Below are 20,120 nucleotides of genomic sequence, written 5' to 3'. Positions count from 1 at the left end.
TGTATTTCTTAACCTACTTGTGGTTAACAGCATAGGCTAATTTAATTGTTATCAGAATTTGTATTACTTTATTTTGTATATAGAGAGAAACTGAAGAAGAATGTAGCTATAACTTTTTTTCTAAGTTACACAACTGCACTTTTTGCTTTTACTTTAGCAATATTATTAAATATCACTACTCTTCTTACTTGAGTAAAAATTCAGAAAACTCCACCAACTGTGATTTAGTGCACTGAATGAAGAACAAGTTTTACCAAAGACTGTATGAGACACAGATGCTATAAATAATTTCACAATATTCCTCAATACAAGATGTCAACTTTATTTAACAACAACATTTGTGGTATGTACAGGGCAAATGAAACAGTCAAGAGTGCATCAATGCTGTTGCACACAGAAAAAATAGAAAGCTACACACCATTTACTCATTCAGTAGCCACTAAAACGCAAAAGTAACACACATGGAGCTGTTACACATCAAATATTTCTCCAATCACAGCACTAAAGCCCAAAATGAATGCTGTTCTCAAACTCCTTTTATGTGGGGACAAAAATTCAGCATCATCAAGAATGAAAGAGCGATTCAAAAACATAAGCAAAACACAATGAAAATCAGCTTAAACAAAGGTGAGGTAAGAAATCACAAAATGTAGACAAAAAATACTCAATCACTTACAGCGCAACATCACAGTGAAGAACAAACGCATAAATGCAGCAGCCACACTTTATTCTTGAGTTAATGTGTTTGCCGCTTCGCTGCTCTTTTTGCCAACATGTTAAAGAGTCGTGGTGCAAAAACACAGCAGCCCAAACTAAGAATGTCGTCTGATGAGGCCTGGCTGCAACCAAGTAATGAAACAAACACAAAAGGAAAATAAGACGATGACCAGCAGCAGTCATCAATCAGACCTTTAAAAATAGACGTATAATCTGAACATAGAAATGTATTTAACCAAAGTGAAGAGCAGTGTATGAAATCTAGACAATGTGCACTCTATAGCAAAATAGAACAATGCAACAGATCTATCAATGTCCTTTAAAATATACAGATTTACAAAATAATGAACGCTTATATTTGTCTCTGTACAGTGTGAAAGGGTTTGAGTTTGTACATCCAGTTGCTTGCTATAATTATCAGCAGTCTGCACTTTGGTCCTTTCTTTTATTTCTTTATTAAATCCTTTCAAATACTTTATTGCAACACCTCAGTCACATACCATGGCAGTGGTTTGCAAATTTCATTAGCAGTAGCATATCTTCACCATAAATTATACGCAAGATAAAGACAATAGTGAGTAATGGATAAAATAGATAAAACTTTAAGACAACTGTCCCAGTCGACAGAGAACATACGAGAACTACAGTCATGCTAAGTTGTTTTCTCAACTCTGCATTTTTCATGTAATCCTTACCAGATTCATGAATTTGCATAATAGAATCGGATTGTTGGCAACAATATGTATATATTTTGGTTAGTTTATATTACAGATTGTTTTACAAACTTTAGGAAATGGTTGTAAATTATTTTCAACAACTTGGACCTTAAAAAATAAATCATTGTTATAAGTGCAACTGTAGCAAACAGTATGGCTTAGTATTGGACTATGATGAATCTTTCAAAATCAGAAGCAGGGTTGGGGTTGATTAACCAAACTAAATAATTTCCCCCACTTTTTCCTTTACTTGAAAGTCTGATACTTAAATTTCAACCTTAAGACATGAGAAGCACCAATCTGGGAGGCACAAGTGGGAAAACAGAGGCTGCTGGTTCCACAGGTACCATTGTAGTGACTAAATAAAACAGCAGGTTCACTGAATGATAGGCAGAGGTAGTACTGCAGCATCACCTGGTAGAGGCTACTGCGCTACTACAGGAAGTTAGAAAAGCAAGAGCAGTCATTGCTTAAAAAGTTATGAGTTTAATATGAGCATTTAGTTTGGTGTGTTGTCACTAGGCAGCTAAAACTTGTAGTGATTGTATTTGTAGCCAATTTGTTATTGAAGAAGATTATGTTTTAGTATTGTAATTCAATCAATAGCCATCATAATAAAAATGGCTCCATCCATTAATGAGTCATATGCTGCCAAGTTTGAAACATTAACACAAACTTTGCTTTTGAAAAATTGGTAAAAAAAAAAAGACAATAATATAAATGAAATATTTTAATAACATGTCCATATTCCCTTGTTCTAAACATATTCCTCCATTTGCCTGCTTAGAATTGTCTGAGTTTGTGACATCACAAAAGGCAATAGCAACATGTGGAACAACAAGCATTTTGAATTTAGAAGTGAAATCCTTGTTAGGGTAAAAAAGGAGCAGTGTGCGAATATCCAAAGACAGAAGCAGCACCTCAACAGGAAACACTGAATATAACATTAATCTCGACTAGACACGTGTGCACAACAATCCTCCCTCAGTGCAAACACAACATCACCATCCACAATTACAGGAAAACACACCAATATCATGGACATATGTCCAATATTTCCAGTGAAAAAAATAATCCACTTAACAAGCCTTCTGACATCCATTCAAAATTAAATATCAGTTACAAAGTTATGTCCTAAAGTTATACAAGTGGTTTAAATCTTAAATCTCTATAGATACTTTATCTCTTTATAGATACTTTACCTCTTCAAGTGTAAATTCTACCAGAAATATACAGAAATAAATAAATAAATGGTCTGCAAGGGTAAGAATAGAGTTCAAGTAGCAACAGCAATCCACACAATAACAGAGTAAAGAAAATATACTTTGTGTTACTCACATACACACATCACATGTCATACGGTATTAGATATACATTTCATAAATCTGTTGAGACCAAACAACGCAGACAAAGTGACACAGCGCAGACAGGATCAGGACCCCACACATAAAGCTTAAAATACATTTTGACTTACAATAAATCCTTCTACTCTTCATAGTAGTTTAAATATATTTTAAATATAATGGTCTCTGAAAACTGCTGTTAATTTCTTAATGGAGATTTGGATTTCATTGGTGAGCAGCAGTTGGCCCGAGAAAATGACTTAAGTATTTGCTGGCTATCCAGAAACTTTGTAACACGTCTAAAACTCTGTTAAGTGCGTTTGTACTTTCAAAATAAAACTAACGGACACAAACATAATTATGCCAAAGTTTAAGATCACTATATGTTGTTTTTTGTTTTTTTGTTTTTTTTCTGTGTGTTGAGATATAAAACCTCGCTTTTTGGTTGTAATAGCAGGGTATGTCACATTTATATTAACGTTTACTCGATAATAAATTAGATTAGGTTTCATACAACAGTGCAGATTTTTCAGTTGAGATAATTAAATTATGTGAAACGTATAGAAAACAAGCATTGTTTGCCTGAAATATGCAGGTTATGATGGGAAGACATTAGCTAAAATTCTTGTGAAACAATAAAATTATTACAGAGCTGAGAAAAAAAATGATTTCAGAGCTTTACATTCTCAGCTTTTAGACTTTTGAAGATTTTCTCTTTTAGGATCCTATTAGAAGGTCATGTTAGAAATCTGATATATTTTTAAAATGTGTTAACAGATGCAGTCTAGAAAAATAAAAATGCTAATCATAATTCCTACAACCGACCCCACATCCTTTGGACTGTAATAGACAACAGTCTGCCAATTAGCTTTTCAACCAAAATATAAACTAATTGCTTGAAAACTCTCCCATTAGTCATTTCCTTATTGTTATATTCAAATTTATATATATATATATATATATATATATACTATTTTAATTATAAAAAGTGCTCTAATGATTAAAAATGCGGTATGTATAATTTTAAATTGACATTCTTTTGTTTTGGTTCTAAACAAAGTAATCCTCACAGATCTGCATTAGTCTCTTGCTTTGCAAAACAATAAGGTAAGATCAGACATAATTATCTATTAAACCACTAACATTAGTTGCATGTTTCACTTAAAGCTATACTGCCAGGATTAATAAAGTATTAGCACTTCCCCATTAGTTGCCTCTATCTGCTAAGAGTTATTTTTCAATAATGATTGCACAGTTCATAGTCTTTATCTGTTCTACTAACAGCTTGCTTAGATATATGGTTGTTATTATTAATGCCAATGCAGATCATTAGCGCTGTGTTAGCTTGATGGAAAGAACGGTGATGCTCATTACTTCTACTACTTATAGTATGAATAGTGACTCTAAAACTTGCCTGACAACACCTTAAAAAGTCTCTAATTTACAGTAAAATACAGGCAGAATTTTAACGCATAAATACCGACTCTACCATATTTATATGCTAAAATTCTGGCTACCACAGCAGAAGATATTTTACCATAAATTAGAGACTTTTTTTACAGTGTACTAAAGTGTACAAACAAACACTGATCTAAAATTTCCCCTGAAGTAATTCAGTTACTCCTCAACTGAAAGCAAAAAGTCCAAGACTTACTTTTCACCTTTTGAAGCCAGAAAAACAATTATGTTTCTTTATATGATCTAAAATAATTAATAGGAAAATAGATTCTTACACAATCCTATAAATAATCTTTCTTTCAGCAAATAAATATATCTCGTCTGTTACCCTATTGTTACATTACAAGTATGTGTCATACAATTTCTCTGTTGGAATAATTAGATTCTAGAAGAACAGCTGACAAACGACTAATTCTCATGGTTGCACATACAGCATCCACCACTTTTACTGGCACCTCTTGTAAAAATGTATGAAATGCCTAAAAATAACATTTTCCTTGTGGCATGATAATCTCACACTGAGAAACAATAAAAATCTAGCCTTTAATCAAAGCTCCTTAAATAAATGGAGGAAAATATCCATTTATTTAATGGATATATATTCCTCACAACTGAGGACTCTGGGTCAAATCTTCCTCTGTCATGTCATCTAAATTAAAGCAGATGGGTGTTGACTGACATGGGTGCCCATAACTGTGAAGGGTGTTGTATGTATTTATTTTTTAGGCCACATATATGAATCTTAATGAAGTTGTATTTGTGTTTGAACACATGTATATGTCTATGTGAAAGTTCTTTGAGGAAAGTGTTATGTCTATTTTTTTGTCTTGGCTACGGTTACATTTTGGCAGCATTCAGTACTTAAATAGGCCGACAACATGTCAACACACATAATTAATAAAAAGAAGTGAATCATATGAGTCAGTAATTAAATCCCTATTAAATAATGAATGACTGTAGATGTTAACATTTAACAACAATGATGCATTTTAGTACCCTTAGCTGCTGTGAACTCTGCAGACTACATTATGAGGTTAGATGTGTTCATCAGGTGGTTATTCACTTTGGTAATGCAAACAATCCCAGTGAAAGGTAAAGCACACAATTTAGATATATTAGACCTGCAGTCTAATGGGGGAACAAGTAACTGGCCAAAGAACCTGTTGGGAGTTAAACCAAGGGGAAATACACATTAAGTCATCTGACACTTAAAAAAACACACAAATAATTTTGTTTAAATGTGGATCTTTGTTAATCATCTCAATTAATTCATATGACAAGGAACTGACCTGTTTTTTATGTCTAAATCTGCACAACTCACCTTAAGTCACCCTGCTTATAAACTGCATTAATGAACAAATTAGCTGCACATTTTTGACCCATGTTTAAGTTTCAAGTAACCAGATCTGAGTGTCATTGTGACTTGAGAGACACTGACTTTGACTCACCCTTTAAATGGATGCAGCTGATTTCAGGAATGTACCATAAAGTTGGAGAGAAAGATTGAAACTGATTCCTCTGTTTCAGCATGTTTGTATTCTGTGATTCTTCCGTTACTTGTAATTTCTCTCACCAATCTAAAACCTGTCTACACCTGCTCCCCTTGTGCGCCGGATTTATCTTTAAGGGGTGTGGTTTCGGTTGCCGGAGCGGCGGCTGCAGGAGCTGCAGCCGGCGCCTCCACCAGCGGGACCTTCTCTTTCTCAGGAGAAGAGGCTTGAAGCGTTATGGCGGTGCTGGAAGTGGCACCAGGATCCTCAGCGGAAGAGGCGGCAGGAGGCGGAGCGCCGCCAAATTCACGGGCGATCTCGTCAAATGTCTTTCCCTTCGTCTCTGGGACTTTGATAAATGTGAAGATGAAAAAGATGATGAGGAAGGCAGTGAAGATGAGGAACACCCAGGGTCCACACAACTCCTGTGGAGAGACAGGAGGGAAATCAGAATAACTGGACTACAAAAGCACAAAATCTTGCTAAGTCATTTTCACTAGCTTTGACTGAAAATGTCTTTGTACACATGAAATTATTATTGCTGAAATTAACTTTTTAGCAATATATGGCAGCTTGTTTTCAGTAAATAATTCCTAAATATTAATAAAAAATTACTACTTCCACTGACAGGTTATTTGTCTTGTTATAAGTGGAAAAAAATCTGCCAGTGAAACTAATCCTTTTTAAAATCGATATTAAGGAATTATTTACTGCAAACACAAACAAAGCTCCTGTATCTTGTTCAAACATCCAACCTAACTTGTAAGTTAATTTAGTCTTAAATTCAAGTGAGCTAAGAAATTCGCATTAGAAACGAGACAAAAAAATACTAAGATTTTGTGGTTTTGAATTGTGATTATCCTCCGCCCCCCAAAAAACAAACAAAAACAAAACAAAACAAAACAAAACAAAACAAAACAAAACTCATATAATGTTTTAAAGATTTTAGTGTTCAAAATCAAGTCAGAAACAGAAAAATGGAAACACTAGAAGTCTAAACTTAGCGTAGCCAATCAGGGCAGCATTCTCTTTTCTTACCACTAGTTTAGGAAAGCTCATTCCAACAAGGAAATTGGCTGTCCAGTTGCAGCATCCTGCTACAGCCATGGCCGCAGGACGGGGCCCCTGGGAGAAAAGCTCAGCCACAATGAACCATGGAATGGGACCGGGGCCCAGCTCAAACATAGCCACAAAAAGCATGACAGCCAGGATCGCCACGTAGCTCATAGCTGTGATGTGCTTCTGCTCAGAAAGTGGGAAGAAAAAGGAAATGATCAGACAAAGACACACATGAGAGATTATTCACTGGCGGAAAAGTTGATTAGAAGCTAATGATAATGAGAGCATCTGCTGCAGAATGCACAACTCTAAATGTCTCTCATGACTCTTTGTGTTATTTCTCATTTCAGGAACCATGTTTAGTGTTCTGTCGATCTAAACCAAACACCATGACAAAAAGATATTAAACTATGGCAGAAATTTATTATTTTATGAGCTGAAACTGCATCTAAAATATGTGAAAGTAAAAATGTAAAAAAAAGTCCATTCTAACTATCTACACTGTAAAAACAAAATCACAAAAGCATTTTTTAGAGTCTAGTGCAAATATATTATTACATTTGAAATAAGACAAAACTAATTCACAAGTAACTTTTCAGCAAGACACACTAACATGTGTCAGTAATTCTTGAATATCAATAAAGAGAACAAGTTCCACTGGCATATTGTTTCACATATAAGATGGGAAAAATGTCTTGTTATAAATTACATAATCTGCCAGTGGAACCAGTGCTTTTTAATCAACAGTAAGGAATTACTTACTTAAAACAAGTTTCTATATCTTGGTGAAGTTGCGTCTAAGTTTTGTCTTATTTTAAGTGTTCTAAGATATTTACACTGGAAACTATACCAAAAATACTTGGTAAAATTTTGTATTTTTGCTGTCTATGTATGTAAATATTTGCTCATATCTGTGCATCCACCCACCAACAGGAGGGAGACTGTCATGACCAGGGCACTGACGGCCATTCCTCCCAGTCCCAGGAGATGGAGAGTCCTTCGTCCAGCCTTTTCCACCAGAAAGAGCTGAAGGACAGAGAAGGAGACTGTGATCCTCTGTAGAATGGACCTAAATGCAGGCAGGAAATGGAGCGTTTGCTGAGTCACTTACAGAAACAACGGTGAAGATAGTGTTGACAATTCCGGCTCCTATTGTGGCGTAGATGGGTTGCTTCACTCCAGCTGAGCTAAAGATCCCTGTGGAGTAGTAAAACACCTGAGAGATACGTATAGGAAAGGAAAAAAAGAAACTTGTGGTTAAAATGCAACTTATAAATTATAGAAACAGGCTTTTAATGTTGTTTTTTATTCATAAACCGTAATTTCTGACTGAAAACTAAAATAAAACCCATATCTTATTTAAAAACCGTCTTTATAAAAACGTTGAACTCACATTACAGGAACTTTTTCAGATGTTTTCCTACTCTGATTTATTCTTGATTTTCCCATGTTGTCCTATGACGTAATGTCACGTCTGTACTTGCTGTATTTACGGTTACAAAAACGGCAACTGTAATATTTTTTGGTTATAATGTCGATAGTTAAACATGGAGTATAATAGAGCAGAGCTGTGTGTTTACAAAGTATGAGCATGTGAGAATGTTTCTCAGCACTCACAGCATTGATTCCCGATAGCTGCTGGGAGAGCTGCAGCATGACGGCGATGAGGAGGGGCTGCCTGTAGGCCGCTGAGCGAAACAGCTCAGCGATGGTCACCTTCTTCTCCATCGCCATCTTGGCACTCTCCTCCTTCATCTCCTGGAGGTCTTTGTTCACATCCTCCGTGCCACGTAGACGAACCAGAGCTGTCAACAGAATTATATATCAGGATGAGTCACTTCTGATGGAGATGGACTGATTTTGAAAGAGAGAGTTATATAAAACAAGTTTTAACAGAAATTGAAGGAGAAGTTAACTTCTGAGTAGCAAAGTGTGTTTTAAAATGATGGGGGGAAAAAACAGCTTCCTGACTCGTCTAACCTCCTGTATTTTTAGCAGCTTTTCCAAAGCCTCCTTCCAACCTCTGATTGTTTCTGTTTTGAACAGATTCACAAAGCTCCACTACTTACTGCATGTTTGGCTCAGTTTTGTATGCTATCTGTTTCATTTCTGCTCCAGATTCTTTAAACTTGCTGCTCCAAATACAAGTAGACATAAACATCAAGTCCAGCCTGTGCAAGCAATCTGCAATAATAGTGGCAGATCCAGCTTTTTTCAAAGATTTACTACTTTTGACTTGGTTCCCTCAGAAGAGCTCTTACAGCTCTGAAATGACTCTTCATTCATCAGGTCCCAGTTATTCTCTCTTCAGCCACAAGCACACCAGTGGCAGAAAATCACTGCATCTGCAGCTGTGGTTAAACCTTCATTCAGCAGCTGGATTTAAAGAAAGAAAGGCAATTTGATGATTCACAGTTCTTATTTCAAACAGTAGATGGCACTGCAGATAAAATCTACCTATATTTAACAGCAGGTTGCAGAAAAAATTTAAATGTGAACAGTGGATCCCCAACAATGCGAAGTGATAAAAGTTAAATACACAATTGTAGAATATTTTCCAAGTTGTCCAAGAAGTTGCAATTTCAGATCTGCTTTCAGATTCTCACAGCTTTGCGAGAACAGATTCTCACAAAGCTGTGAGTTTGCCCCTCTGCCTTTCTGAATGACTTTCCTCTTGTTCAACAGCGACAGGTCCTCCATTAATACTGCATGTAGGAGCAGTAAAAGCAGTAATCTATAAGCATCTACCTTTGCATGCTTGTTCCTCTTGCTTAAGGTTGATCAGAAGGAAGCGGGGACTCTCAGGACAAAAGGGAAGCAAGATGCACTGCAGCACAGCAGGGGCCACGGTGAGGGCCAGCAGCAGGGGCCACAGCTTGTCAGAACCCAACAGAACCTCCAGACCAAAGATCTAAAAGGAAAAGACACACCAGAAGAACTAATTTGATTCTATCAGGTTAAGCTGAATGCAACCCATTTCACATGATTCATGGCCGTGTATTTTCTTGAAAGATTATTTATTTATGTCACTAAGTTGTTGAATAACCTACCAAAAGCCATTATTGATTTGTTCTTTAAGTAAATTTAAAATACATTTGATTTTGCATCTGCTCTGGTTCATTTCATCATTGCTTTTGATATTTGTTGCTGCCTTGCATAATTGTGTCTTTACGGTATTTATATATGGGCTTTAATCTAATTATTTTAAAAATAAATAGAGGAAAGTCATTAATTATAAGAACTTGAGTATTTGGAAGTGAGTAAAGTTTCAAACCTGAGCAATCAGGATGCCCACTACCACACCGAGCTGATGCAGAGTACCAAATGCTCCACGAAGAGGTGTTGGTGACACCTCCCCCACGTACATGGGAGTCAGCCCGGTGAAGAGGCCGCAGAACAGGCCAATGACCAGACGACCCGCAATCACCATCTCATAGGAGGAGCAGATGGTGGAGAACCCCATGAGGAGGCCTCCGATCACAGCCAGGATGTTCACCAGGAACATGGAGCGCCGTCTGCGGAGAGGAAGAGTAAAGAAACACTAAATGGACAAAAACATGAACTAGTGGTACAGAAAATGATTTCCGGCTGAGGATTCTCGAATCTATAAATGCTGACATGAAATTTCATCTCCTACCTGCCAAATCTATTGGCCATGACGCCCACACTGAAGGAGCCCACCATGCCGCCCACACTGAAGATGGAAACAGCGACGCTCCAGACGATGGTACAAACCCCTGAACTGATGGGCTCGTTGTAACGCTGCATCCAGGTTTGGTTGAAGAATGACCGTAGTTTCTAAATAACAAGTAGATTTGTGGGTTAAGACAGATAAAAGATGAGTACTTCTCTCTCTTCTTCTCGATTTAGTGGTTAAATGTGTTTACATCATGAATATTTCATAATTACAACATTTTCAGCTGGAAGTTTCAAGAGATAAAACTTTAGGTCTTAAATATAAAAACTTTACTGAATCTATTTTGGCTTGCACGTCACGACTAAGCCATAAAGTGTGATCTCCGTGACAGGATATCTGTTATAATAACTATGAAAAAGCTAACAAAAAAAAAACCTGACACCATAATTAAAACTCTTAGGGTAAAAGTTCAAAGGATAAAACTCCCAGTTTAAGTGCACTTCATACTGATTTATTTCCTGCAAAATAAAAGCACAAGACCTGAGAATTATGACTCTTTCTCCATCTATTACCAGAACTGTTAATCATTGGTGTTTGCTTCCTCTACAAAAACACCAAGTAGATCAGTCAATTAATACGTTTTGATAAACAGCCTTTAGGTTGTGACCCTTTTTTGTTTTATGTTCTGGTAAACGTGATCTCAGCATGAGACGTACACACTTACGTCTTTTATTACTGCAGAGCAGAACAGGCAGTAGCTACACTGTTAGTTAGCATCTAACTGGCCTGAAGATTTAAATGTTTAGATCCATTTCACTTTTGAGGTGGGTGACCATCTCTTGTTTACAGCATTTTGTGAAGCAGTATAAAGATAATTACAGTAAAATCAAGGGCAAAGTGCACCTATCTTTCTATAAAGATTAAAAAAATGATAATTAAACTGACAATATTTACTTAATAGTATTTGTTTTCTTTTGGCAGTGAGAAAATGTATTGCCTGATCTGCTTTCTTTTTCATCTGAATATGCAAAACAGCAAGATTTCTGTTAGTATCTTGGTAGTAAACTTCACCAACCTCTTCCGGAGCATTGATGACTCCTGTGTTGTAACCAAACTGCAGAGAGCCGATGACAGCCGTGCCCAGCGAGAACAACAGATAACCCGTTACTTGCTTTCCCTGAGGGTCAGAGTAATGGAAAGAACCGGAGTAAGAAGGATAATTGAAGTTGATGGGTTGATGCAAAGATAAAAGATAAATATGAAATCTGAGATCTTAATGGCATTGTAAAATACGGAGCTAGGTTGGATGCAATAAACTGGGATGCTAGAGGCAAAAAGGTCAGTGATTCAGCAACATAGCAGTGAACTCACTCTAGAGCTCGGCTTCCCCACATCTACTTGCTAATACATACAAGATCTTCCACAAAATACAAATAAAATGCAAAATAAGTCAAATTACAAAAACAAATGTTTATTTTTTCTTCTACAGCCTTGCAAAAAAGATGAAGATGATCAAGCTAATTCAGTGTCTCTGTGATCCACAGCATTCATGACTCAGTTTGTCTCTTTCCTGAACATAATTGGATAAATTCAGATGAAATTTGTTTCCACGGTCATTTGCCTGTAATTGTGTCACAGCCTTTAATATTATTGATTTATCTGCATAATTGAAGAAAACCACATCAACCGTAATGACAACAAGATGTTTGAATGCTTATTGGGCTTCGGCAGAGCTCTAAAGAATTTATTCCATCCTATTTTGCTTCTTTTTTTTATTTTTACCTCTGCATGTTGGAACATTTAATATACGAAGAAAATACAATACTACATTAACACAAATAATAATACAAATAATACTTCCATATCAATAAATAAGCAGGCACCAGTGTATTGAAGATAAATCATGAACATTTCCAAAAGCTGTAAAGTCAAAAACAAGTAATAAAAAGACGGAATGTATTCCAGTGCAACTGAGGTTTGATTTTCAAGACACATTTTAAGTATTTAAATTTTTAGTTAAAACTGAAAAGCTTGTAAGTTTTGTGACCTTTTGGATGTAGCTAATCTAAAATGTATTATTTCCACATCTATAATTTTGAACAATCAATTCATGATTAGACCTTAATAAACAATGCAAAAAAATAAAAATAAAAAAAGAATATTAAAATCAATTTTCAGTTAAATCCAAGGGGAACATTTTGTTTAAAATCAAATTGTTAAATGTTGTTATTTTAATTAACTTTAAATGGACTCACATTACATCATGAGGTTGAAGAAGTCCAGGGATAAACACCCTTCTTGGGGTCAAGTACACATTTCTGACAAAAGCAAAAGCCATTCTGTTATCCAGCCCAGACCATGAAAGGTTTATTAAACGACTCTTAACATACACCATTAATAAATAATGCACCTCATGTGATTTAGTGGCTGGGCCAGACTGAACGATGTTTCAGCAAAAAGTCTGTAGCTGAGAGACGGAGAATGCTGACAGGGAGGAACTGGCTGCTGCTATATGAGACGACAGAGATGTGGGTCGACCTCAGGTGATTCTCTGCCTCTGCTTCAGCAATATCAGAATAAGGTCAAACAATATTAGCAGAGTGAATACACTGCAGTTGTTTTAGGTAAAGGGTGTTGGCCAAACTGAATCAGTTTGGGGAGGAAAGAACAGAGGCGTTGATGAAAACCTCAATATATAGTCAGTCGGGTTGGATTTCTTTTAGGTCCGATCTAAACTAATCAGGTAGCAGCTAAACAAAAAGCACTAGTCGATTGGTTGGGATTTAATGATGTGGTGTTAGCTAGTAGAACCGTTAGCAATTCATAATTTGAAGCAATAAATGCGTGTCAGCAGGATATTGAACTTGGGGCTACTTGAAGGGCCCTGACCTTTCATGACTTCAGGGGGATGTTTTTGTACAAGTTCAATTGGAACACAAAATCTCTCTTCCCCCTTTGAGTTTGCTTGGAGGGAGAAATGACAGTAAGTTTCAGACAGAAGCTGCAGCAGAAGAAAACGACTGCTGAAGACCAGGAGGATTGTCTGAGAGCTGTGAACCCCGGGCTTGAAGGCATGTGGATATTAAAAATGCACTTTGCTATTGGTGAGAGTCTGACCTCTGACCTTAATAGTGAGGCTGAGATTGCAGTTTGATATGAGTGAACAATACCCTGAGATGAAAGTATAATATTCAAAACTTCTACAAAACATACGCAGTGGAAATTCTGTGCAAATCCATAGCCTGAAAGAATTCCTTTATTTAACTTAGACTGAAAAACAAAATTGTTTTCCCTAAATTACTTTTATTAATGGGTGAAACTTTCATTTATTTTTGTAGATTTAAATTCATTTTTGTTTTAGTTTTGCTGAAAACATTGCTTTCATTTTCATATTTATCATACACATCACAATATCTACCATCATTTTAAAACAACCTGCTGACATGATATTCAAAACATTTTAAAAAAACAATTTAATTCAATTAAATTACTAACATAAAATGTACGATCATCATTATTGGTCATTTAGATAATGTTTTCCTCCAGAAACATTTGAACAGTCTGCTACAGAAGGAAGCAGATTTCTCAACATTGTTTGTCTAATTTTTAGAAAAGAGACATTAGCTGACTTTATGAGCAGTACAATGTCATTTTATTTATTCATACAGTTGCAATAAGCCATTGATTAATTATTTACGGTGACTGAATGTTTGTGTGAATAGAAACATGGATGTCTAGTGGGAGACTTCCATACAGTAATTATACATGTCAAATGCTACACTTAGCCAGGGTCTCTATCACCCCCATGATTAAAAACATTTTGTAGATTTAGCTGCCTTTATTTAAAGTTATCTGACACGAACAAATCTCAACTATCCAACTTTAGAAAAGCCAGTGTCTTAGCATGGCTCTCAAGAGGTCGTCTGGCAGTCAAAGTAGCAGAATTTTTTGTTTCAATACACTCCATTTCGCTCAGGTATAATTACATATCCATGAATTCAAAAGAATAGAAATTTACTGTCTTTGTTGGTTTGTCTCACAACAAGTGAGGTACAAACTTCTGGCCAATAACAGCAATTTCTTCATTTTTTTATGTTAATAGGTTTATCCGTCTGCGTTGTTAAATTTGTTCTGTACACAAATCGATTTTTCTTACTTAGCATGTGGATTTAACATGATTGAAGCAACTATGATTTGTAACCTGGAATAAGCCCATAACACAAGACTTTCGGACGTCTTGGGTTACAGAAAACCTACTGCAAGAAAGTCTAAAAATTGAAGGTGAATTTTTCTCTTTTGTAGAAAAAAAAAAGATTGATGGTATTTTGATTACAATCCCTCAACATTGGCTGCTTCAAGGCACATTGGTCATGTGATAAAGGGGCCAGACTCCAGGATCATTAATAAATCTGCTGCCCTCATAAATATCTTTCATGTTCTCTCGTGGAAATCACGTTTTCCAGCATTTATCCTTTGCAGGGAAAATATTTTCCAGATTCTTTTTTGATCCCAAGTTAAATAAAATATATTATTTTTTTGTCTGTGTTTTTACTTTTAACATTTTCAACTCTTTCCTCTTCTTGTTTGTTTGTTTGGTAGAAAGTTTCCTGGGGAATTAGGAGACATTTCAAAGTAATCAATACTCCTTTCCTCACAAAGAAAGCTTTGGGTGTGTCCATTGCAGATAGATGGCTCATCGGCATCTAAATAAGACGACTTTTATACAGATCTTCTCTTGTTTGATTGAATTGTATATTTCAGTCAGTAAGCATTTGCAAATTTGCAGTGGAAAAATTATAATATCTGGATGTCTATCATTGTTTAAATTAATTTGACCTTACAGGTCATTTTAACCCTTTTTCACTACAAATAAGTAAGCCTATTAAGACAAATAGATCCTATGCAACCGATGCTTGTGTGTTGTAGAAGGTTGACCATAATATAAAAAATGACACATTTGTTGTTTCCAATTGTTTCTAATTAGTGGTATCTACAACACAAAGTGCAGCATATGCAGAATTACCTAAAAATATACAGTTAGCCACAATTCTGAAAATAATTACTTTGTTGGTATTCATTCTCTCTATTTCTTCTTGATTGACTGCATTTATCTCAGTTTTTTGTCATGTAACAGTGACTCAGTAAGATTTACAAGTCACATGACTGCACTCAAATATCTCTAACAAAAATCAATAGGAAATCTGAAGGTCAAATGTCCAAATTACTGCTCCTTTGCTATTTTTTTTATTCTTCATCTAAAATGTTTCACACAAATTTCAGGGTTTGAATAGTTTCTTTTCTGAATAGTTGAATAGTTTCTTTTCTTTTTTTCTTTTCTTTTTTTTCTGTAAAACTCAGTTGAAATTCAACCATTTTGTGCTCACTGGAAATAAGAATATATTCCCACTTGGTTCAAATTGCCAACAGGAAAAATAAATAAAAACTTGAGAATCTTTAATGCTTCTTTTATAATCAGTAACTTTCAGCAGCAGCTCCCTGTTGCAGCAGGGAGATTAGCTGAACAGACATTGCGTTACTACGGAAACCATGTTATCACACATCTTGTCTTGCAGTCCTAACATACAGATCAACGAGTCATCTAAATTTATTCAGATTTAACTACAACAGATTAAAATGACACTAGCTGCCCTCAAACCCGTGAATCAAAAACTATTTAAACCAGCTAACTGCCCTTTGATAAATTAAATCTGTTTGTTTGTCATTAGTTTCCCAACCTTCCCCCTAACACATTCTTGCCCGAAGCTGGAAACTGCCGCTTTATTGACGCAGAATAATTGACGTCTAGCTGCAACTGGGCAATATGCACACAGGTCTCATAAAATAAAACCATGTAAGACTCCTGAAACGACAGCGCAGCTCTACCTGACGGCTTCGGTGCGAGAACACGTACACACACAAAATGAACAAGGTGAGATGCATTAAATCCAGAAATCAGGGACCTCACTCACATTAAGCAAGTCATAAGGAAGTACAAAAAGAAGGCTGATGCTGATGATCTTACTGCCACACCAATAAAACACAAGTACAACTAAAAATTTACAGCTGCTTGTTTTACTTAATGAAAATGCTGCAGGTGGCGCCTCCCTTTAAGTCTGGTTTATCCAACAAAGAAAAAAGGCACAAAACTACAAAATGTGTTCTAAATAAGAACACACAGACTATTAATCAGCCAGGTATGCATTTACATCAATAACATTTTCTTTGTTACTTTCGGTATTAAAACAGCGTTTCCCCATATTCAGCTTCTAAACTTCTGTGTGCCTTCAAACATTAACAAGCTTAAATGTTTGTTCCAGCTTATTTACATTGTCCATTAGTCATCTGTCCCTGAAGGCAGCCCCACACCCCTCCCAACCCTGTTCTCTGACACACACCTTCTGGTAACATTTGGTTTGTAATGCCAGATATTGACCAGCATGTCAATGCATTGACACATTTTCTCAAGGACAGGCAAGTTGCATGTTATACTGTTAAAATCACAAAAGCAAACCACTTTACATGAGATAATGCATCAACAAAAAATCACCAACTGGACAACAATGCTAGTATATCTGAGGGTTATGTTTTCTGTGATTAGAAATAATGGAACCAGCATCAGACAAGTAAATGAAAGGATGTGGAATATAGAAATTTACAATCAGAAGCAGACCAAGAACAGCATGGATGCTACGAAGATGCAAGATGAAAAAATAGTTCTATTATTTCAACTCCTATCCATCCATCCATTTTCTTTACACCCTTGTCCCTTAGTGGGGTCGGTTAGCTGGTGCCTATCTCCAGCTAACGTTTTGGGTGAGAGGCGGGGTACACCCTGGACAGGTCGCCAGTCTGTTGCAGGGCAACACAGACACACACAGGACAAACAACCATGCACACACACACTCACACCTAGGGGCAATTTGGAGAGGCCAATTAATCAGACAGTCACATTTTTGGACTGTGGGAGGAAACCGGAGTACCCGGAGAAAACCCACAAATGCACAGGGAGAACATGCAAACTCCACGCAGAAAGACCAAGGCCGGGAATCGAACCCAGAACCTTCTTGCTTCTACCAACTGCGCCACTGTGCAGCCCCTATTTCAACACCTAATAAATCAATTTTATTTAGATGTAGATGATTGTGATTTAGAAGTATTGTTCCTTTGTGTATCAAAATAAATGCTTTCAATGTGAAGTGCACTTTCTTTCATAGAAAACCATACAGAGAATCTTTTTAGCAGTAAAACAGTGTGAATAAAACCTTTTTAGAGCAGCTAAATAAACTAAGCTTTTTCATATTTTCTAACATTACAATTGGATGATCAAAAATAGTGCAAAAGAGTAAAGCAAAATATTTTTTTTTTTTTTTGCAAAATAAACTTTACTTTGATACCCCTAAAATAAAATTCAGTGCAACTATATGGTGGCATGCTGGTGACATAGCAAGTATTGAGATGTCAGATGAATCCAAAGCTGAACATTTTGACCTACATGTTAATTGCTATTTGTGCCAGAAAGGTAAAACTGCACGTAGTCCAAAACACATCTTTCCCCACTTTGAAACATGGCTGCATCATGCTGTGGGCCTCAGCAGGGCCAGGGAAGCTCATAAGAGTTACAGAGAAGATGGATGGATTGAAATACAGAAACATATTGCAGTCCTGGAAGATAACCTGCTAGAGGTCAGATTCTATGTCTGAGGAACGGTCAAGTCAAAGTCCAGACCTAAATCAAACTGATACTGTGACTTGATCTGTTGCAAAATTTGAGAAAATTGTGTTTAGGGATGAATTAAATTCAATGTGATTTAGCTGGTAAAGAAGAATGGCGCAAAATGGACATACAGCTGTAAAGTAGCAAAAGGTAGTTCTACAAAATATTGCACTGCATGCCACACTTCACTTTTATTATTATGTATGTGTTACAGTATGCTATTTATATCAGCCGCAGTTTGCATGTAGTTTGTTTGTTTCTGTGATTTATTTCAAGTAATTTTGGAGCCTTATTCATAGAGAACACTATCGTCTGTTTTCTAGCTTGTATTGCATATTTGAGCTACTGAATCTGGCTTTCTCTATTCCCCATGTGTCCTCTGCATAAATCCCAAAGGATAGATCTGATTAAGTCATGCTGATGCTGAATTCACATGTGCATGCAGAAACACACGCACAAAGTCAAAAGTGAGGGGAAAAAAGATCCTGTAGTTATCTGTGATTAACAAAAAGTTAAATATTTCAAAGATAAAGTGGGTGTGGTATGTTAGCAGTGATCTCAAAACTCAATCTGTTTTATTCGTTGTATGACAACTTATAGAAGCAAGAATATTTCACAAAAATCATCGGTAAAATTAATCATCAAAATCAGGCTTTCACATTAATGGATATCCACTCATAAACTATTATTTCATGGAAACATGCCTGATATTCCACTCACACAACATCCACAGCATGTGCAGTAATGAGTGACTCATGGAAGCATTATGGCTTACATTACCACCCACACAGCTCTGCTTAGAGACCGAACTTATTTAGAAAGACATGCATTACTAAAATATGACATCAACGAGCTATTTGAGTTTAACTCAGTTTTGTTTTATATACATTTATATTACATTATAATAATCAAAGGCCTGATACCCTTCATTTAGATAAGGATCACATAACAAGTTAAAAAAAAATCACTTGCCTGGCCTTCCATCTTCCCAAAGATGCTATAGATGCTCTCACGGTTGTCAAGGGTGATTTCTAAGATTTGGAATCTGCAGGATGCAGAGAGGAGGAGCAGGAAGAGAGGGAGGGAGAGTCAGCTGGTGCTTCTGCCTTACTGCCAGCTGCAAAACATGGAAAACCTCGTTAGTCTCTGTCCGTGGTACCAATCGTGGCACCAAAAACATCTCCGCCTTCTTCTCCCTTAAAAAAACCCAAAAAAAAAAACCGTTATAAATCCTTGTAAAGTCTTATAAGAAAGGTAGGCTTTAGGTAAAGAAACAGATGGTTGATGTTAACGTCTACTTCTGCAGTCAAATAGAGGCTAAGCAACAGAGTTTTCCCCAGCTGAGGCTTTCCAAGATCCCAAATATTATCCCAGACTGCTCAGTCAGAGGAGACTCACCTGTCGTGACTGCTGGAAAGCCTCTACGGGCTGCAGCAAGTCTCGTTTTGGTAGCACTGCCTCACACAATTCGTCCCTTGCAGGGGGCTGCGAGGAACAAGGCACGTAACCACACGCTATGATTTCTCCCGTTTCAGCTCGGCCTATGAGAGGCGGCAACGCCAGCGTGTCGTGATGTAGTCCCGCCCCTCTTTTTGCGTGAAAAAATCATGACTCCAACGCAGCATCACCGCATCCTGTGAGGCCTCCGCGTCCAATCATGGCTGAAGCCCTTACTCGGTTAGTTGGTCACAACAGGCGCATGCGCATCCCGTGGGGGGATGGGGTGTGTCACAGTGGGTCGTGAGGATGTATTTGTATACCCCCACTCTCTCTGTTTCTCTCTCTCACACACACACACACACACACATTCTCTCTTTCCGGTGTCCTCCATGATGCCTCCAGAAGTTGACCTTGGCGCTGCTGCTGATGCAACTCGGCCCGTTTATGGGACATCTTGCCATGTGATGCAGCTCAGAGGATGCTTCAGCGATAAAATGATTCCTTAAAGCATTTTGGTTTATAGCTATGATCACTGTTTTTTAAGTT

General features: G+C 36.7%; 1 protein-coding gene across 1 annotated transcript; it reads right to left on the bottom strand.

Moving 5' to 3' along the window:
- Window positions 1-306: 306 nt before the first annotated feature.
- On the bottom strand, window positions 307-19,776 carry LOC103146469 (solute carrier family 2, facilitated glucose transporter member 1-like). The gene is made up of 11 exons (XM_016677572.1): window positions 19,533-19,776; window positions 19,107-19,251; window positions 11,496-11,597; window positions 10,421-10,581; window positions 10,058-10,298; window positions 9,532-9,694; window positions 8,401-8,588; window positions 7,895-7,999; window positions 7,711-7,809; window positions 6,763-6,966; window positions 307-6,149 (listed from the first exon to the last, which is right to left on the bottom strand). The coding sequence occupies exons 2-11, from the start codon at window positions 19,116-19,118 to the stop codon at window positions 5,823-5,825; spliced, it is 1,602 nt and encodes a 533-aa protein (XP_016533058.1). The 5' UTR covers window positions 19,119-19,251; window positions 19,533-19,776; the 3' UTR covers window positions 307-5,822.
- Between the last annotated feature and the right edge of the window lie 344 nt (window positions 19,777-20,120).

Source organism: Poecilia formosa, unplaced genomic scaffold, assembly GCF_000485575.1.
Source record: "Poecilia formosa unplaced genomic scaffold, Poecilia_formosa-5.1.2 Scaffold158, whole genome shotgun sequence".
NCBI lineage: Eukaryota > Metazoa > Chordata > Actinopteri > Cyprinodontiformes > Poeciliidae > Poecilia > Poecilia formosa.
Note: the sequence above shows the minus strand (reverse complement) of the source record. Positions and strands in the feature narration are given on the sequence as shown.